The 19,941-nt window shown below is 68.8% G+C and overlaps 1 protein-coding gene across 1 annotated transcript in view; it reads right to left on the bottom strand.

Moving 5' to 3' along the window:
- The window catches only part of KIF1A (kinesin family member 1A), a 65,393-nt gene that overhangs the window by 10,190 nt on the left and 35,262 nt on the right, over positions 1–19,941 (bottom strand). Inside the window, 17 exon segments of the mRNA XM_036022629.1 lie at positions 1,679–1,705; positions 3,857–3,962; positions 5,140–5,224; positions 5,328–5,394; positions 5,633–5,741; positions 6,478–6,533; positions 6,665–6,783; positions 7,866–7,956; positions 8,074–8,245; positions 8,443–8,581; positions 9,065–9,150; positions 10,695–10,813; positions 15,736–15,993; positions 16,761–16,898; positions 18,438–18,616; positions 18,934–19,082; positions 19,654–19,747. Of these exon segments, the coding sequence (XP_035878522.1) occupies positions 1,679–1,705; positions 3,857–3,962; positions 5,140–5,224; positions 5,328–5,394; positions 5,633–5,741; positions 6,478–6,533; positions 6,665–6,783; positions 7,866–7,956; positions 8,074–8,245; positions 8,443–8,581; positions 9,065–9,150; positions 10,695–10,813; positions 15,736–15,993; positions 16,761–16,898; positions 18,438–18,616; positions 18,934–19,082; positions 19,654–19,747 (1,994 nt within the window).

The raw sequence follows: 19,941 nt of genomic DNA, 5'->3' as shown, positions 1-19,941 counted from the left end.
CCCGTGTGTAAGGGAGACCCCTGGCACCCTAGTGCAGCCCCTCAGGAAAATGAAGCCGTTCGTATAAAAACACGCTTCTGCCCAGAGGCAATCAATGCCTTTCGAATCAACAAGGAGCGTTTCCCACAAGGCACCGACTGGGCACCGCCGACACCGCCAGGGCTCAGACTCACGGCCACTCCTGTGAGTCCCCCTGTCCCCGGGCCGAGAGCTTCTGTGTGTCACGCTGTGTGATCCCACTGCCTCAGGCAGGGGGTGTGCTAGCCCCACTGTGAGCAGCGAGGAGAACACGGTTCTGGAAGATTCTGCCACTTGTCCACACTCACACGGCCAGCCAAGGTCACAGCCCAGCGGCCTCCGCCCAGTCGGTGCGGCCCCTGGCCCCCGCTCCAGATGTCCGGGATGAGGCCCTCCACCACCATTCCCACCGTCCACTTGTCCCCAGAACCGTCCAGCACAGTGACTCCTGCCCAGGACGGAGGCTGGAGCCTGACTCCGGGGGTCCTGACCTTCGGGGGACAGGGAGACAGCCTGGCGGGTGCAGCGCCTCGGCCTTCTGGGCCCCCTCCCGGACCGGCCAGCGGACCGCCTCCTCCAGCAAGCCCTCCCGGCTTCCTGGGAGAGGCAGGCCCCGCTCCAGCCCCCGCAGGGCTGCGCCCCCTCTGCAGCCACCACCTCTGTGGGGCTCCGCCTCACCAGGCTGGTGTCCCCGGGGAGGGCCTGTCGCAGCCGCTGTCCCTGACAGGTGCAGGTGTGTGCACGCCCTCGGGAACACCGCAGCAGGGACCCTTCACAGTAGCCATCGGGCCAGACCCCTCACAGCCGGGCCTGACGAGGACACAGCCTCAGGCGGTCCTGCTGCGCCCACCTCCCCTGGAACATTCGCACCGGAGGCCGACCTGCCACCCACGTCCTCTGATGGCTGGCCACAGGGCACCCTCCAGGACCACCGTGCAGGCCTGGCCACACCCACAGGGACTCAGAAGGTGATGGCCTTGACCCTCCCCTTGGAACAGACTCGAGCCTCCCGGACACAGTCTGGGCTGGTGACTGCGGCTGTCTACCCCCAGGGGCCTCAACTGGGTTTGGCCGGGAGTCGAGGCCCCCAGCCCAGGAACCTGTGTCTCTAGGGCGTTTGGACCTGGGACCACCCGAGTGAGTCTGGAGCCTGACTGCTCTACCCGCCCCCCTTCCTAAAGGGTGTGAGGCGGCCACAGCAGGGGAGGGGCTCACACCCGGACGGCATGGAGGGGCAGAGGTGGAGGTCGGCAGGGTGGCTCCTGTCTGCTGCTCCCCCCTCCCTCTTTCCTCGGCCACCTTTCCAGGAGCCTGGCCGGCCAGCCTGCATGCGGGGTGCCTGCTGCCCTCCGGTGGGGAGAGGTCAGGGCGGCATGGGGCGGGGGAGGTCAAGGCAGGGGGTGGGAGCCAGCCAGTGTCTACAGGAGGGCAGCCAACTACCAAAGCAGCAAAATCAAGAGTGGAGCCAGAGAGACTCAGCCAGGGAGGAGAAGAAGCAACGAAAAAATCAAGAAGGTGTTCTAAGGAAATGAACTGAAGGAGATGAGGAGGTGGGAGGGAGAGATGCCCAGTGGAGAGGGGTCCAGAGAGCAGAGATGGAGTCTCAGGGCTGGGGCGGGGGTGGGGGGTGCTGAAAGGAAACCGAGGGCACAAATGATACCTAGGCATGTCCGAATCAAGAAACTGCCTGCAAAACACAAACGGTCACAGGTTAGTGCGGCCCTGGGGCAGCGGGGGCGGGGCAGCGGGGGCGGCAGCAGAGGAGCGAGGGCCGGCCCGCTCTGAGCCGGGGGGCTGCAAAGCACGGGGCCTCGAGCAAGCGGGGAGGCGAGGCTGTGGCGAAGCGTGCGGCCAGCCCGAGGCCGAGCCAGGCCTGGGGTCGCTGAGCCTCAGCGTCTGAGGGGGGGGCAGGGCCCCCTGCTCGCCCTCAGGGCAGCGGGTCCATCGAGGGGCTCCGAGCACGTCAGCCAGGGTCAAGGAAGAGGGAGGGCCCGAGGAGGGGCCTGCTGGCCTGGCCAGCCATGCCGCACAGCGGCCCCTGCCCGGGGTCACACACTGAGGAGGGTCCCCAGGCTCTTCCAGGCCAGGTGGGAGGTGGGGCTGCCCCGGACGGGCCAAACCAAGCTCGGGGCCTGCACCCCGACGGTCTACACCTTCCTCTGTCCTCGGCCAGGGCCCTGACCTCAGGTGCCGATGGGGCTGGTGGGCCCCGGGGCCTCCTTGCTCCCACAGCCCCCAGGGTGCAGGGCCGACACCCATCAGTGATGGGTCCAGGGGCCTCCAGGGGCCGGGCGGCCCGAGGTCCAGTCAGGAGCTGCGGCCTCCTAAACCGAGGGCCGAGGCCCCCAGCAGCCAGAAGACCCACACACAACCCTCAGTGCAGGGCGGGAGGCCAGCAGGCAGCGTGTCCACCCCTTCCCTTTGCCCCCCACTCGCTTCCTGCCCGGCGGATCTAGGAGTTGCCAGCAGCCAGGGGAAAGCTGAGGTCGCCCCCCAGGCCCAAAGCGGCACTCCGCATGGCACACAGACCCCTCCCAGGGGGCACATGCCCTCCCCGGAGTCCCCCGTCCAGGGCCCAGGCCAGGCGCCCACATCCCTGCAGCACCCCCGTGTGGATGGGCGCTGAGGCTGCGCTGCCGGGTCCCTGGGTTCGTTCTCACAGTGACAGGCCCACCCTGTGGGCCTCCCCTCCTTGCTACCCCAGGTGTAGCCCCGGCCTGCCTGTCATGGCGCCTTGTCCACGTGAGAACACCCCCCAAGACTCTGTCCCGTCTGGACAGGACTGCAGGGTGAGTTCCTTCCGGAAGGTTCCAGGGCAGGGCTGGAACCAAAGCCTCATCTGCCTCTGTTGGGGTCTCTGCCCCACACCCACCGAGCCACCCTCCTGAGGGATGGGCCCCTCAAGCCCCCTCTCGGAATGTCTGCCCCCAGAGTCAGAAGGATGGGAGGCGATGCCCCCAGGACCCTCCTCCTCCTCATGGATGCTGGCTCTCCCGGGACTCGGGCCTGCACCCTGCGCACACATGCGGCCCCAGCCACGGGAGACACCCACAGCCCCAGCACCGAAGCAGGTGGAGCCCTCAGGAGCGGCTGGTCTGGGCCTGGAGCACCCTGCTCGCCCCCCACAGCCCAGACGGCAGCCCCTCGGACACGGCCGAGCCCACCGACGCCCCCCAGAGCGCGCTCAGCAGTGGCAGTTGTGAGCCCCCAGCGCCCCCACCACCCCCTTGGCTCCAGCGTCTCCCCCTACATCCCCCTCCCTGGCTGGTCGGTCCCCAGAGCCTCCAGCGCCTGTCACTGCCCCAGATGCTGGGACTGCCCAGGCTACGAGACCTCGGTCACTCCGGGGAGTTTGGAAAGGGCTAGCCCAGTGACGTGAGGCGTGACCCGGGCTGCTGGCCGCCAACCCAGTGTGCCCCTGGCCCGACTCCAGGACCCTGGCCAGTTCCCTGCCAGAGGCCACAGCAGCACGGTTGGGAGCCAGGGGACGCTTGTCCGCCCACGGCCCGTGCACCCACCCACCCACGGGACTCCCCAGACAGGACCCCGCTCACCCCCGCGACTGCCCCCAGTGCCTCTGCCAGGCCACCGAAGAAGGGAACGCGCAGACAGGCACCCAGGGACTCGAGGCCCAGCCCCCCGCTGCTCCTGGCCCCTCAGGAGCCCCAAAGGGGCCTAGACGCTTCAGGACCAGACGCCCCAGCCTGTGAGGCCGGGGCCAGCGTGTCCTTGGCAGCCAAGGGCGCTGCAGGCTGACATCGCCCCGCACCCCGGGGTCCCGACCCAGACAGACCCGTCGCCGGGGACTCGGGAGCAGCGCCCGCAGCCCGGGACTCACCGGTCGTCCTGGGGCGGGTGGATGTACCCGGACGAGAGGATGTTGAGGGACAGGATGTTGGGGTCGATCAGGGACTCGTCTGTTTCTGGCGTGTTCCGGATGCGACCTACAGCGAGGGCGATGGGCCCGGGTCACTTCCAGGAGGGCAGGGGGCGCTGCTGGGCCCCTGCTCACTGCCTCTGCCTGGGCCCAGCTTCTGGACCGAGGCCCATCGGGGAACTGACCCCCCACGGGCCCCCAGAGCCTCCGGCCAACGGCCCCATGGTGGCTGACGGCTCGCGGGGGGCTGGGGTGGGGCCGCAGCCGTGGGTCAGGGCACAGCCGGGGCTCTGCTCTGCGGTCCGCCTCCCGCAGGCTAAGCTCTGAGTCCCCCCACCACCGGCCACTGGCACCCCGTCCCCCACAGATTCCAATCGCTCAGCCCAAAATGCACCGGCCCGCCTACCTGCTGGAAAAGGAAACGTTAGCAGGACGAGAAGGAGAAAAGGCTCCCTCTTCTCGTTACACGTTAAGAAACAAAGGGAGAAAAGAAACACCGCCCACGTCATCACACGCTCCTGCCAGGGGGGTCCCCCCGGAGCCCCTGAGCCGCCCCCCGCACCAGGGTGGCGGCCTCCTGCTGATGGCACCCTTGAGTGGACACTGGGAAGAGCCATCCTTTACAGCAAGCAAAGGCAGTGTCTCCAGGAGCCCAAGTTCACAGGACACGGGACGTCACGGGAGCAGCCCTGCACGGACTGAAACACTCGCGGCAGCCCTGACCCCCGGCACTGCCGACGGCGACCTTCCGGGGAGAAGAGCCTGCGTGGGGGCATGACCGCTGAGACTCGGTGGCACTGGGACAGGAGCCCCGGTCTGGTCTGCCCATCCTACAGGGAGAGGCCCCCGGAAGATGCGTCTATGAGCCTCAGAGCGTCTCGGAGCGCCCACCGACCCCGCCCACCGACCTGCAGAAGCCACAAGAGGCCGGGGTGGCCACCAGCCGACCCCCGGGTCTCGGACCGCTGCCTCCAGGGGTGCGAGAGGAGAAACCTCCAGTGTCTGAGCCGCCCAGCACGACGCGGCTCTGTGATGGCGGCCCCCGCAGGCAGCCCCGTTTGGAGTCAGCCCTGCCGCCTGGGCTCTCTCCGGCAGGGCAGGGTCAGAGGCCCAGGGAGACGGGGTGACATGGCCAGGCCACACAGCAGCCGGGGCAGAGCTGCGGGTAGAACCCAGCGGGGATTCGGGCCACGCTCTTCCCACCAGCCTGGGCCCGCGCCCACGGCCAGCTCGCCCCCACTCACCCACGACCAGCTCGCGCACTTCCTTCCAGCGGATGTGGCTGCCCGTCTCGTGCAGCAGCGTCACGGTTATCCGTCGCTGGATGCCCTGCCGGGAGCCAGCAGAGGGGATGGGGTCAGGCGGTCAGGGGCCTGGGGCCAGCGGGCGGGGGAGGGGCAGGAGGCGGGCTGGGGCAGAGGGGCTCTCGCACCTGGTGGAGCAGGAAGGTCCCCACGCACGGCATGCCGCCGCGGTGGTCCACCACCGCAGGGATGTAGCTGGAGAGAGAGGGAGGGGGAGGTGAGGCCGGGGTGGACCCCTCCTGCCGCCCACAGCGCTGCCACGGGCCCCCGAGCAGAAGGGGTGAGCCAGGAAAGTGCTGGTGACGGTGGGGTGGCCGGTCCGTGGAGAGCAGTGTCGGCGGGGCAGGAGCTCCCCTTGTGCCAGCCCCAGGCCCTCTCCGCCCCCCACCGCAGCCCCAGGGCCCCCCCCGGGCGCTCGGGGCAGGGGACACACTCGCCGTCGGCCTCCAGCTCGCAGATCTCGAAGTGGACCAGCAGGTCGTACTTGCAGTGGCGTGGCCCGGGGCAGGGCCGCGTCAGCGTGCTGAGCTTGGTGGCCGGCACTGGGGGCGACAGGAGGGAAGCACAGACTGACGGGAGACCAGACCCACTGTGTGTCTTGGGCTCCCTTGAGGGGTGGGGGCGCGGCAAAGGCAGCGAGGGCACCCCGCTCCACGGAAAACCACCAGCAGCCCCCACCCCCCACCCCAGGACACGCTCGTCCGGGCACAGGCAGGGCCCAGCGTGGCTGCTCGGGATGGGCACGAGCACCCGCCTCTCCGTGCCCCGGGGAGGAGCACGTGGCCACACCCGCTGATGAGAGGGTGGTGGCTGGAGACCCCACGGAACCCCAGTGGGAGCACGTTTGCCCGAGGCCTGCGGCCCGCCGGGACCCCGCTCCACCACACTTGGGCTGCGACCTGCAGGACCTGGCCAAGCACCTCGTTCCGGCTCGGATGAGTCCCGCCCCCACGGCCTGACGGACAGGCTGAGACGGCCCCAGCCCCGCCCTGCCTTCCTCTCTGGGCCCCCACACTTCTGCTGTCGGCTCTGGGGGCCCCCGGGGCACGGGGCAGGCACCGCCGGCCACCACCCGGCTGCTCTGTGCCTGCCTGCCGGTGGCAAACGACACCCCTCTGGGATGTTGTCTCTGCCTGCACCTCGTGCCCAGGAGGGAGCCCCTTCCTTACTCCACAGGGACCCCCACCCCCGAGGTCGGGCAGGCGCAGGGCGGCCCCAGAGCCTGGGCGCACAAGGCCTGCACCGGCACCCCAGGCTGGCACCCCGGCGCCCGCCTACCTGGCTTGGACAGCGGCATGACCCGTGGGAAGTGGCGGCGCGAGGGCCTCAGGGGGCTGTGGAGGAAGCGGCGCTCGCGTGAGGCGTCCGAGGGGGCCTGGGCCGGAGCGGGGAGCCCAGAGCCCGCCCGCCCCCCCCCCAGGCCCAGGCTGGCCGCAAGCCCCTCGACCGGGAGGCGAGGTGGGACCTGAGCACGTCCTTGCAGAGCGGCGGGAACGGGCGCTGCTGGTAGTGGCCGAAGACCTCGAACACCACGGGCTGGCTCTTGACGTACTCGATGAAGGACCGGGTCACCTCCACCGCGATCTGGAGGGCGAGCGCGGGTGGTCGGAGGGCGGCGCCGGCCCCCTGCCCACGGCGGGGTCGGTGCTTGTGGCCCAGGCCCCTGCGGCCCCGCCCGTCCTCTGCCACCCCCTCCCCCCAGTGGACAGAGCACTGGGTGGGCAGCCCTTGTCTCTGTTCCCCGCACAGACGGGGCCGGGCCGCAGGCCGGCTGCCCTCTCACAACACAGAGCCTGACGAGGGGACTGAGGTGACCAGGCTGCCTCTGGGCTCTGGTCTGACCTCTGGGCCCGCTCCCCAAGAGTCGGGGGTCGAACTGTGTCCCCGCCCCCACCCAGCACCTGCACTTAGAAACAAGGCCTTTACAGGGGTCATCAAGTCGGAATGAGGGTGTCAGTATGGCCCTAACCCCGTACGACCGGGGTCCGGGGTCCTTGTGCAAAGGGGCCTTGGAGCACCGAGGAGCAGGTGCAGTGGGGAGACTCTGGGGGGACACGGGGCAGCCGAGGACAGGACCAGGACAGCGCCCCCCCCCGGCCCCTCGCCTCCGGACCGGGGAGGCAGTGAGCTCCAGGGGGGCCCAGTGAGCACCCTGCCACCGCGTGCCCCATCCCCCGACACGGGAGGGCCAGGACAGCCACACTGCCGGAGGTCAGATCACAAACCCAGAGACGGGGCGGCTGAGGTCAGACCCCCGGGCCTGGCCAACGGGTCCTTGCCACAGGAGCAGCCCCCACTGCCGGGGTACCCCGCTCCCCGACGCTCTCCGGAGTCTCCCCAACCACGGCACCGCCTCTTCCCCCCGATGCAGGTGCCTCGCCCAGACCACGGTCACCACAGACACTTGGTGTCCAGGGTGCTGGAGGCTCCCCGCTGGGGGCTCTCTGGACTTACTGCCCCCACCCTAGTCTTCTACCCAGCGAACGCCCGCCTGGTGCCGGAGGCCCTGCGTGCACACGCCCGGGCTGCGTCCAGCACCCGCTGGCGCCCAGAAGACGGGGAAGGAGCCGGGGAGAGACGGGTGCGCGTTTCAGGGAGGCCTCGCGGAGCCGGACCCCGGAGGGCCCTGCAGCGGGCGGGGGGGGGGGGGGCCTCTGAGGACGTACATTCTGGACGTGGTAGAAGCCGAGCGGGGGGCCCCGCCCCGTGTTCTTCAGGGGCTCCGTGGAGAAGGCCTCGTCGTGGCGATGGATGAAGCTGCAAAGCGGAAGGATATGTTTGGCCGGGTCCCTGGGACGCAGCTGGGCGTTGTGTGGAGCCCGCCCGCCCGTCGCCTCCCCGCCGCAGGGCCCATGCCGGCGGGCGGAGGCTCACTTGAACTGGCAGAAGATGTCGGCGTACTCCGCGGAGATGCTGGACGCCTGCAGGACGGTCACGCGGAAGGTGAAGGTGCTGCCCAGGCGCAGGTGGTCCAGGGCGGCGTCCAGGGGCCCGTCCAGGGCGGCCTTCTCGGGGCTGTCGAGCAGCAGGCTTTCTGGAGGCAGCGCTGTGGGGAGCCCGGGACACAGGCAGGTGGCAGGACCCGGGGGGCTGGGGCCGGGGCCAGACCCAGAGCCTATGCAGCCTCCCTCAGGGGCCTGATCCTAACGGCCCTGGGCGGAGGTACCCCCCCCAAAGGGCCGCCCTGTGGGCGGGGCCAGTTGGCGGAGGCCCGCCCCCTCCCCGGGCCTCCCCAGGACCTACCCGAGCAGGTGTTGTTGTTGACCTCGTCGGCAGAGGGCCCCACGTCCGCGCCCTGGCCCTGGCCTTCCACGATGCGCAGCTCTTCCTGGGAGGTCCCGGAGCGCGACATGCCCCCGGCCTGGCAGCACTCAGACTGGAACTGCGTGGGGCGGGGCCGAGTTGCGGAAAGCTGGCTCGGGGGAGGCCTGTGCCAGCCAGAGCTGGGCGGGGCCTTCACAGACACGCCCCCTAGCCTCAGGTTCCCAGGCTGTCCCGGCCCACCCACGCTCCACGGGGGGGGGGGGGGGGGTGGCGGGAGAGGCCGTCGGCTCTGCCCCAGCCCAGGGCCCTCCCTCAGCCCCTCCTCCCTGGGGGCTTGGTTCTCGGGGTCCTTGCCCGCCGGGTTCTCTGGCCAGGGGCACACGAAGCCTCCCGGCGGCCCTCTCCACCTTTGCCCCTCGCCCCTCCCGTGCATCCCCAGCACCGCCCAGCCCCCCTGTGAGAGGGGGAGAGGGAGCGTGGTGGCGGAGGGAGCAGACGCTCCGCCCTGGGCTCCAGGCGTCCGACACCCAGGTTCAGGACAGGGTGGCGGGTGGCGGGCGGCCAGTGGGGGTGCAACAGGAAAGAGCCGCTGGCCCGGTACCTTCTCGAAATGCTGGTCATCAAAGGAGATTCTGGCAGTTCCCGACTGGCGGACACCCGAGCCGTAATCTGGGGCCTCTTCATCGGCTGCCGCAGGACCGAGCAGATGGTCAGGGCCCGGCTTGCCCCCAGGGGGTGTGGCAGAGCCCGCCCCGCCAGACCCTCCTGGTTTCACCGTGGAACGGCACCTGTCCCTCTGCCAGAACCCTCGCAAACCACCACGACCCCCAACCTGGACACAGCGCCCCACACGCTCCCGCACCCCCGTCCTCCGCAGAGGTCAGCAGCTTCCCACTGGGACAACAACATCCAGACCCCTTTCCTGTCGCCTGCAGGACCCTGAGACCTCCCTTCTTCTGCTGGTGTCCCTGAGCCCCAGCTTCAGCCACTCTGGTTAGCCGTCCCCCCAGGAGGCCTTGCAAACCGGGGGGCCTGCTCTTCTGTTCGGGGGTGCCAGCACCCTGAGCTCTCCAGCCTGGCTGCCTGTGGGCGAGTCCCACCATTGCCCTGGCCAGCCCGGGGCTGTGCACGGTGGGGCACAGGGCTCCATGCAGGGTGATCAGGGGGGCTGTCAGCAGCCGTGGCCGGGGGTGGGGACAGGTGTGACTGCTGTGACCACGGAGGTGGGGTTCCTGCTCTGGGTTTTTCCTACATTCCTCCTTTTCCACCAGGGCCACGAGGCAGAGTGCGTCAGCTGAGGCCCAAATACAGGCAGTGTCACCCCATAAAGCAGCCTGCCCAGGGGGACCCCACCCAACTGGGACGGAGCCAGTCAGGAAGAATGAGGGAGAGCCGCCCAGCCCGCAGGGACAGGGTCCCCTCGAGGGGTGAGGATGGCACCGGGTACTCCCAGCATCCCTGCCCCCCCCCCAGTGCCATCCTCGCTCCCCCCAGGCTCCCCCTCCTCTGCAGGGGCCCTGGGGGCTCACGTGGCTGGGGGGGGGGGTGCCTGTAAAGAGGAAGGGCCGCGGCAGGGGAGGGAAGGCTGACCATCACAGCAGGAGCCCCAGCCCCAGGTCGGCCACTCGGGCTCCGAGCCTGTATTCTGGAATGATCCCTCACGCCCTGAGTGAACTTCGGCAGGAAGTCCACGCTGGATTAATGGGGGAGTGAACCAAGCTGGGGGCCCAGGGGAGGGGAGGGGCAGTGGGAGGCATCCCCCTCTGCAGCGAGGCCCCCCCGCCCCAGGACTGAGGCCAAGGGATCCAAAGGAGGGGTTCCCGGGACAAAGGGGGGCTCCGAGGGCCACTGTGGGTGGGTGGGGCAGCCAGTCTTGGGGGGGCTCAGAGAGAGCGAAGGGCGAGTTAGGAGAGTGCCCAGCCCTGCCCTGGGCTGGGGTGTCTGTGTCCGCCTGGGGCTGCCTGAGGGGAGGAGGCGCCCTGAGCCAGAACCGGCTCGACAGCCCTGGGCTTGGCCTGCACAGCCCCAGTGGGCCCCGTCACCCTGGGAGAGTCCGGGGGCCCGAGCCAGGAGCTGGGCATCAGGGCTTCTCCTGGAGTCCCCACCTGGGGCCAGCAGCCAGGGGAGGGCCCCTGGGGGAGGCTGGCTGCTTGCTGACCACCATGCAAGGCCCATGGAGGCCTGCGCCCCGGGGCCCCCACCTGTGAAGGAGCCCGTGGCCCCGCACACACCTGAGATGGCCTGGACAGCCACTCGCAGGAAGCCCTTCACCTCGCCCTTCTCGCTGACGATGGCCACGCGGTGCACCAGGGGCACGGGGTACAGCAGGTTGCTCAGGTACACGAAGGCCCTGGGGGAGGAGAGGCCGCGGTCAGGGCCGGCCCGCGCGCCTGTGGGCGGTGGTGGCAACAGCGCGGCCGAGCTCACGACACAACACTGCGAAGCGGAGCGGAGCGTGGGGGCCGGGCAGCAGGCGAGGGCGAGGACGGGCGGGGGTCCACGGCAGGCGGAGGTGCTCAGAGGACGTGGGAGGAGGAGGCGGCGGTGGTGAGGCCCGTGCACAGGGGACAGAGGCGTGGTCAGCAGGCAGGGGCCACACCTGCGGACGGGCGAGGGGGCAGCTGAGGGGTGCAGCCTGCCTCAAGGAGGAGGACCTGGGGACCTGGCCCCGCTGCGCTAGGACGCTGGCACTGGTGCTCCGGCAGTCCCCCGACACCTGCCCGCTTCCCTGCAGCCCCTGAGGCTTGAGGGCCAGATGCCGGAACAGGGCTCGAGGCTCCTCCTGGTGAGGGTGAGTGGGCCCTCTGCAGGGTCAGCCAAGATGGGACCGGCCCCGGCCCACGGCCCGGGGAGGGCTGGCCGGACGGACATCCCCAGGCCCCACGGCACCGCCTGCTGTGACCCCGCCAGCTCCCCACAGAGTGCCCAGAGCCCTCCTTTCCCCCGGCAGTGCCAGCTGGAGTCAGGACAGGCTGGACAGAGACCGAGTCACCCAGGCGCCGCCACAGTCCCCAAGCTCGTCCATGGGCAGGGGTGGCACAGGCAGCCAGGAGGACAGATAGGACCTGGAATGCCTGGTGCTGCCCTGGGTGGGTGGGGGCTGGCAGGGAGGAAGTCTTCCCGCTGTTCATGGGCACCCCGCTACAGAGAGGGCCTGCCCTGCCCCTCACACTCCAGCTCAGGGCCCTGCCTCCCGTGGAGCCCACGGCGGCTCCCGCTCCAGCCCCGAGGTGCAGACCTCTATAACCCTGAGCTCCCGTGGAGCCCAGGGGTGGGGAGCCACTGGCGGAGGGGCAGGCTTTGACAGAGGAGGGAGGGAGGTGTCGGGGAGGAGGTGCCCAGAGGGGCGCGGGAGGCCCAGCCTCTGCAGGGGAGAAGGGCTGCAGCTGCAGCAGCAGGGTGGGGGTGTGGGGGACGGGGAAGGGAAGGCTGAGCCTGCTGGGCAGGTGGGCCTTGGCCCCCAGGTGCATGTCCACGAGCAGGACACAGTGGGGAGGAGTTGGGGGGTGTCACCTGTCACCCTGCCCCTCCCGCGGCTGCTCCAGGGTCTGACAGCGCCCGAGCTGAGCCACTGGCCTTGCTTCCCACTGCGACCCAGGACACCGTGCTGGACGCTGCTGTGACAGTGGACAGACAGGGCCATGCTGGGTACCCCGACTCTGGGGCCTGGCGCCCCCTCAGGTGGGGCTGCTGACCTTGACTCCCCGCTGGCCAGCCCTCCCCCAGCAGGTCCAAAACCTGAGCACCATCCACCCTTATCCTCCAAACACATTGGTTCCACTTCAGAGGCCTCTGAAGTCCGTTGGCGGGTCCGTTACCACCAGCCACCCTTCTGCTCGCCTGCGGCCCCCACACCTGAGGAGACTTGGGGTGCACATTGGACCCCACCCTCAGAGACATCCAAGTTCCTTGCTTCACCCAGCCCAGCTGCCCAGCTCCCATTCCAGCCACACAGGCCCTCCGTCCATCCCTAGCCCTGGCCACGAGGGGAAACTAAGGCCCAAAGAGCGGTAGCCCCTCTAAGGGTGTCTACCAGGCAGGGACCGGACAGGGCAGGCTGGTGGGCCGCTTCCAGCCCCTGTCTGGGGATGGGGACAGTGGCAGCCTTCCCTCCCGGGCACCTAGGCGCCCAGCCAAGGGCCTTTGTTTGTGACTGGGTGGGGGGCAGGGGGCTGCCACGAGGCTGGAGGGGGAAATGGAGGAAGCCCAGGATGCAGGCTGAGGGGCCAGTGCGGACCCCACTCCGCACTCCTCTGCCAGGCCCGTGCAGTCCCACCGCACTGGTGAGGGCTAAGGGGGCCAGGCAGGACAGCCCGTCCCTGCAGGGCCCCTGAGCCCCACCCAGCCCTCCAGCCCCACCCGCCATGGGGCAGGGCCCACTGCAGAAATCCAGGTGTTGGAGGCAGAGAGACAGAGAGACGTGGAGGAGGCTCCTAGGAGCCCCAGGCGCTCACAGAGGGGTCACAGCTTGCCAGCTCCCACCTGCACGCTGCAGGGAATGCACGGGAGGACCTTCGTAGGGACTGGGTGAGGGCACGAGGGCCCTTCCGCAGTGCAGCCCCAAGGAAGGGGGCCCGGGGCCCCCAGCCAGCAGGGAGAGCCCAGATCAGGGCCACCTCAAAGCCCCTGGCCAGCCCAGGGCTGGTGTCCAGCGGCCCCCACATCCCCAATACTCAGATTGTACCCTTGGCAGCCGGGGCTCACTGGGGGCCAGCCCCGGGACCTTTGCTCCTGCCACACCCAGGGCGGGCGGTGCGCCCACTCCTCCTGGACACCAAGATGCCCACCCTTCACACGTCGGCACCGCAATTGGCGGGACCAACCTGCAGCCCCTTCGGGTGCACAGAGCACGCCCGGGACCCGCAGACCCGGCTGCCGCGCTGGGGCCGCGTCCAGAGGAGGCAGAGGACACTGTGCGGCACCTTCCTCCTAATCCCGGTCCCCTCGGCGACAGTGACAGGCACACTCCGTCAGAAGGGACCCTGGGGCCCGGAGGCCATTGCACCGGCCTCAAGGGACGGCAAGCCGGGGTGGAAAGACCCCACAGCCCGTGCAGAGCCACCCCGATGGACAGCACCAGGACGTGAGGGGCAGGACACAGTGCAGAAGCCACCGGACATTGGCAGGGCCACCACGGGGGTCAGATAGCCCCTGCCGGGAGGCCCTGCCCATACATGGGGCAGGTAGGGGGCAGCTCTCAGCCCCTCCGGCAAAGATTCAGGCTGCGCAGCCCGGGGTGCAGGGCGCACCCCATCGAGGTCTGGCCTCGACAGCCCCGAGGGCAGAGGGACACGGGGCAGGTGGGCACTTTCCCTCCCGTGGGCTGTCACCTCTCCTCCCCCCTTCCTGGGACCTGTTGGCCCCTTGCCTTCCTCTGTGCGCTCCCCTGCACCCAGCTCCTGAAAGCGGTGGTCCAGGCACGAGGGACCATGGGGCACAGCAGTTCCTCTGCCCAGTCAGCCCGCCCCCCAGCTCACCCAGCACCCCAGACTGCCCGCGGCAGGAGACCCGGGTCGGGACAGGACTCAGGAGGCCCGGGCGGGGGGCCGTCCATGGAGGGGAGCGCACCTTGAAGCAGGCTGGACCCGCCCAGAGAGAGGAGGCGGAGGCGCGGAGGCGGAGCCGAGTGGTGGCGGGAGGGAGGAGGCAGCACGGGCCACGAGACTGGCGAGGCGCAAAGACGCATGCTGGGCCAGGAAAGCCTTTCCGAAGGGAGACGAGTGGGCGCCCCGTGTTGCTTAAGCTTTGGAGAGGGAGCCAGCAGCTACCGGAAGGGTTAAAGGAGACCACGGCCGGGCCTTCTGAAGGCCCGGCCCGCACAGCTGCTGAGCGGGGAAGCCAATTCTTGCCAAACGAAAAGATCAGGACATTTCCAAAAGAAGCCCCTGGCACACCGCCCTAGGGCAGGGCCGGCCTCTCGTGGGCAGCTTTGCTTTGGTTTGGTCGTTTCGTGACATCACAGGGCCACAGAGGGAGGTGTCGGAAGGACCCAGCTCTTTCTAGCCGAGACTGCAAGAACCCCCACCCTGCTCCTCCCGGTGTCCTTGCTCCCCTGGGCCCTGTCCCCATGCCTGCCTGTCCCCGGAGTGAGGCCTGGCCCTAGCGGCCAGGGCGTTCGGAGAGGCTGCCGCTCCCTGCGGGGCTCTGCAGATGGAAGCCCAGGCCAGGGCGCCCCCGAGGGGGAGGGGCACACAGGTTCGTCCAGCGTGTCACGCGTGGAACCCTGGCTGGAGTAACCCAGGACGGGTGCCCCCGGTGGCCTGCTTCCTTCCGAGAGGGCCGCCCCGGGCCGCCCCGTGCCCGCCCCGCTCTGTGGGTTTGCCGCAGCCCACAGCCCTCGGCGCTGGCGCTCGAGGTCAGGACTACCAGCGCTCCCCTCTGCCTGGCCCCAGGAAGCCACCTCACACCCTAGGATTGGGAGCTGTTGAGACTGTCTTACACCTCCTTATATCGGGACCTGTAAAGTCCGCGTTCCATGAGCTGTGTTTCCTCCCACCACAGTGGGCTTCCGGACCTTTCCTTCGTCAGGCAGGCTTCCCTCCCTTCTGGGTGATAACGGAGGGGAAGGTGGCCCTCTCTGCTCCCCACGCCCCCCGCCCTCACCTGCAGGGCCTCTGCTCCACCCAGGACACAGCAGCTGCTCCCCTCTGCAAGGGGCACGGCCTGCGAGGGCCCAGGGCCAAGTGCACGCCCCTGTCTCTGGCCGTGGTGGCCTGGGAGGTCGGAAGGACACGCCACCCTCACTTTAGACAGACACAGGTCCGAGGGAGACAGGGTCCGCAGGGCCCCGCAGCCTCGGGGGAGGCCTTCCCCCTGCCTGGGCAGCACCGGCCCTTCCTCCCTGCCTGCAGCACGCCCCCTGCCCAGGGGAGTCCCCCCAGAGGCCTCCATCTCTTCGGGAAACAGGGGAGCATGGGGAAGCGGCCGGAGCTGGGGGTGGGTCCAACTCCAGGGCCACAGGACCTGGGGGGTGGCCTGCCTCCAGCTTCCCGCAGGTCCCCTGCAGGGACCCTGCACAAGCACCTTTCCTGGGGTTCCAGCAGCCACCCCCCAGGTTCTAGGGCCCCTCTGCCATGTAGTCCCCCCTGCGCGGAGCTGGCTGGTGGCCACGCTCCGGGGTGGTGGAGGCCTCGCGCCCCCTCGGGCCCCTCCTTGGACGCCAGCCCCCGAGCCCGGGGCCAGGCCCGGACGGCGGTCAGACCGTGCCCGCAGCAGTGCTCCTGCGCCAAAGAGCTGGCTCCTTCCCAGCATGCCGTCCTCGGCCTCACCAACCTTCCTACTAAACTGAACAGGGGGGGCCGGTCGTAAAACGGGTCCCGGCCGTCGTGAAGCCCGTGCTCGGGGAAGACGTCGTCCTCCAGGTCCTCCTCCTCCTCCTCCTCCTCCTCCTCCCCCAGGCTCTGCTCCTCGGCAGGCTCGGTGGCGTCGGAGTCGGGGCTCGAGGAGGTGGGGGAGGGGGTGAGAGCAGCCATGCGCGCGCTCATGCACGTGTTGAGAAGAGGGTAACTGCTGCAGCCAGAGATGACTGAGCTGGGGTTAGTAGGACAAGACAGAGAGAAGTTAACACCAGCCACGCGCAGGGCGCACGGGACGGGGGCTCCCGGGAGACCCAGACCAAACACACAGACCACCAAAGACGCTGCCTCAAAAGACAAGGACTGAGACTGCACCCCCCCGCCCCCGTCCCAGGCTAAGAAGGAAACTGCATGTGTGGCCAGTAGAAGGTTCTGGAAGGTTCTGGAGGCAGCAGTGGTGTGATTCTGGCCTGGTGTGGCTGAGGTCGTATGAGGACCTCATGTGCTGGGCCACGTGGAGGCCTCTGAATGCCATGCCCCATCTCGTGGGGTGCAGGGGCTGGGCCAAGACCCCAAACCAGGGCAGGGAGCCATGGGACTGAGGCTCTGGGGTGACATGGCCCTATGTCCCCGCTCACACCCCACAGCCACCAGGTGACCCAGAAAGTCTAACTAAGCCTCACACATTCACACACCCACGGACCCGTGGGACCTGGTGGCTACAGCCCACAGTGGGTGTAGTGGCAGTGATGAGACCCCTCTGTGGCCCCTTCGACAACGGGGCCCACTGATCAGGCTGAGGACAAGGGCGGGGGAGGGGGACGGGAGCAGGCATCTCAGTGGCTCCTTCTCATGGGGGTGAGGGCCCAGCTGGGGCTCCATCTTGGGAGGAGGCCGATCCTGCCCGCACTGTGGCCCCTCTCCCTCCCTCTCTCTCTCTCAGTCTCTCCCCATCTCTCTCTCTGTCTCCCAGCCCAGGGAGGGAGGGAGGGAGGCACCCACCTGCCCACCAGCCGGAACCAGGGGAACCGGTCGTAGAAGGGGTCCCCGCCAGTCACCACGTTGTCGCAGTCCTCGATGACGCTCGAGGGCACCTCGGCCGCCCGGTCGTACATCTCTCGCATGAGATCCAGGCGTTGCCTGCAGGGGCGGCGGAGGTCAGCGTGGGCCCGTGGGGTGGCCACCCGGCGCCCCTCCCCCTGGGACGGCGGGCTCGGCCGTGGCCACAGCATCCCACTCAGGGTCATCTGAGGCACCAGCCGGCTTCCTGACAGACCCCTCGTGGTCCCCAGAATCGGTCAACCGTGAGCAAAGGACTTCCAGTTAAACCTACAAGGTCACCACTAACTCCTCCCAACTGCGGTCAGGCGACAGTGAGGTGGTTTCTGCCGCAGGATGGCCAGGAACCAGTGGTGGGGTGGGGGGGGACACGGAACGGGAGGTGGGGGTGGGGGTGGGGCGAGCCCACGCGGAGGGGCGTGGGGAGCTCAGGACGCTCTGGGAACGAAGGGCAATTTGGTGACAGGGTGCAGAAAACGGCCCTTGAACAATCACTACCCCGGGAAAACCCACACGGTGAGGAGGAGAGGAGTGGGGTCGTCTCCCTCCAGGGCTCAGGTACGACGGAAGGTGGGCCTTTGTCCAATGGCGGGCAGCAGCCCCCGAGACGGGAGAGGGTGGTGGGTGAGAGTTTGTGTGAGTGCGTGTGCCACCAACGTGTGAGTGAGTGTGATCCTGACGGGGGAGGGCTGGTGCGTGAGTGTGTGTGAGTGTGAATGTGACTGGGGAGAATCGGTGTACGAGTGTGTGTGTATGTGTGTGTGATGAGCCATACAAGAAAGGAAGGTGTGGGAGAGCCTGTGGGTGTGAGTGTACAAATGTGAGTGTGTGAGTGCTCCCCGTGCTGTGTTAATTCTACTTCTAATTCTCTGTATTCGATGGTGTTCTGACACCTCTGGGGACTCGCTGGCTGGGGAAGATGCGTGCCCCGGGCTAGCCAGTCCCCAGACAGTGGAACCCTGGGAGTGAGTTTCACACATACACCAGCAGGCTCCCTGACCCCGTAACCCCGGGGCCAGGCGCCAGGCAGCTAGGGGCAGACCTGCGCCCCAAAGCCCGCCAATCATCTCAGCTGGCCCGTCCTAGCTGCTCGCCCCGCCCGCCTTGCCAGTGGAAACCTCGGTGGGGGCCATGGCCCAGGCCTGTCCCTCACCCCCGTCCCCCTCCAGCCGCCCTGTGCTCCCCTCCAGCCCCATGTGCTGGCCTTCCTCTCGTTTCTGGGGACTGTGGACAACGTGAAGCTTTTCTTCAGTGGCGCTGGCCTGTTGTGTCTCCCTCAGTCACATTTATAAAATAAGGGCTGGACACATGTCACTGTGAGCAAGCAGGGACCAGGGAGGCCGACCCTGGCAGCCCAGGTGGGCCTGTCCCCTGCACCACCCCCCTGCAGCCCCGCCCCACCGAGGCGCCTGCGTAAAGACACACTAAGCATCTCCACTGCGCGGGTCCGGGGAGAACACGGGCTCTGTGTGAGGCCTGTGCACTCTTCGCTTCTGATTTTGAGAGACGAAGACGGGGAAAAAAGCCGCCCTGAGACGTGTGCGCCGGGAAGCCGACGCCCACCCCCTTTCAGTGGCTCCCCGCACCCAGCGCCACCTCAGCCCCCACCCGCCGCCACACCTGAGCTTCTCCAGTGTCCAGTAGTGGGTGGCCCCATTCTTCTGGTCCTGCACCTCCACGGCCACGATGGTGCGGGGGAAGGGGCGTGTCTCCCGGTCTTTGGCAGCCTCCGGGGGCAGCAGGTCCGGGGGCAGCGGGGAGTAGAGTGTGTCCGTGAGGAGGACGAACTGGAACTGGACCTGTGGCAGGCACCAGATGCCCACTCGTCAGCCCCGTGGCGGACGGGACCCAGGGCCCCAAGGGCTTCCTGTCCACCTCCCCAAGGTCACGGCTGCGCGTGGGGATCTCCGGCCCGCCTTCGAGGAGGAGCCACACCCGATCACCTCCTCACCTGGGTCACTCCCTGCCTCTCTCCTCCAGCCACCCTCCAGGGGCCCCAGTCAGGCAGTGCCCCCCACCCCACCACCCCCAGGAGCGGAGGAGCCCAGAGTTGGGTCCAACTGCAAGCAGGACGGGTGAGCCCGCCCTCCGAGACGAGGCGGCTAGAGGGGCCCACCTTCTTCTTGAGCTCGACGCTGATGGCGTTGGCCTCCTTGAGGAAGATGGCGTTGCCCCACAGCAGGTCCCGCAGCGACGTGAACTGGTACCACTTCCACTTGCGGAAGGCCCAGAGCGCCAGCTCGCACTCCCTCTCTGTCCACTGGACTGTGGGGAGAGGCCTCGGGGTCACCGAGGAAACCCCGGGACAGCCCTCACTGGGCTGGGCTGGGCTGGGGGCTGAGTCTGGGCCCTCCCTCCCACCCAGAGCCCCCGCCTTTTGGGTAGTCGAGTCCAGACAAGAGGAGACCAAGGTCACATCAGCACAGAGATGCTGCTGACCCGCAGACCAGAGGCTGAGCTGGACGTGAACCCCATGGCCACCCTTAGGCCCCACAGCAGTGCGAGGTCAGCCGGCGGGCCACCCCAGCTGATGACCAGAAAAGGAGTCCCGAGGGGAGGAGCAGTGAGCTCATTCCGGGGGAGGACCAGCCCCTGTGGGCAGGACCCGGGTGAGTGGGCACAGGACGCCTATCCTGTCCTCCCCCTGGTCCAGGCTGCTGCCTCCAGAACCACACGTGTGTGCACACACATGTGGGGATGCTTTTCTGCTGCGGCACGGCCTCCCTGAATCCTGTCTCCCGGGGACGAGGCCTCTCCCCGAGTGACGGGGGCACCCCAGGGAGCAGGTGCACCTTCTGGGAGCACCTTCTGGGAGACCAGGCTGGGGAGCCCTCACCTTCATCCTCCGGCTCCTCCTCCTCCTCGTTCGCCTCTGGGAAGAGCCTGGAGTCCATCTGCCTCTGCAGCGCCTCCAGCTTGCTCTCATAGTCCTGGGGGGGAGGCAGGGCCCGGGCTCCGTCTGCACCCTGCAGCCGTGGCCCCTTGCCTGCCCAGCACCGGACTCGCCCCACCACAGCGACAGCCCAGGAAGCTGAGAGTCGGGCTGTTTGCAAAGCAGAGACCCAGCCACCCCACCCAGGTGTGGTGTGGGGCCTGTGGGGCAAGGGAGGTTTGGGGGTGGGGG

Source organism: Phyllostomus discolor, chromosome 4, assembly GCF_004126475.2.
Source record: "Phyllostomus discolor isolate MPI-MPIP mPhyDis1 chromosome 4, mPhyDis1.pri.v3, whole genome shotgun sequence".
Classification (NCBI taxonomy): domain Eukaryota; kingdom Metazoa; phylum Chordata; class Mammalia; order Chiroptera; family Phyllostomidae; genus Phyllostomus; species Phyllostomus discolor.
Note: the sequence above shows the minus strand (reverse complement) of the source record. Positions and strands in the feature narration are given on the sequence as shown.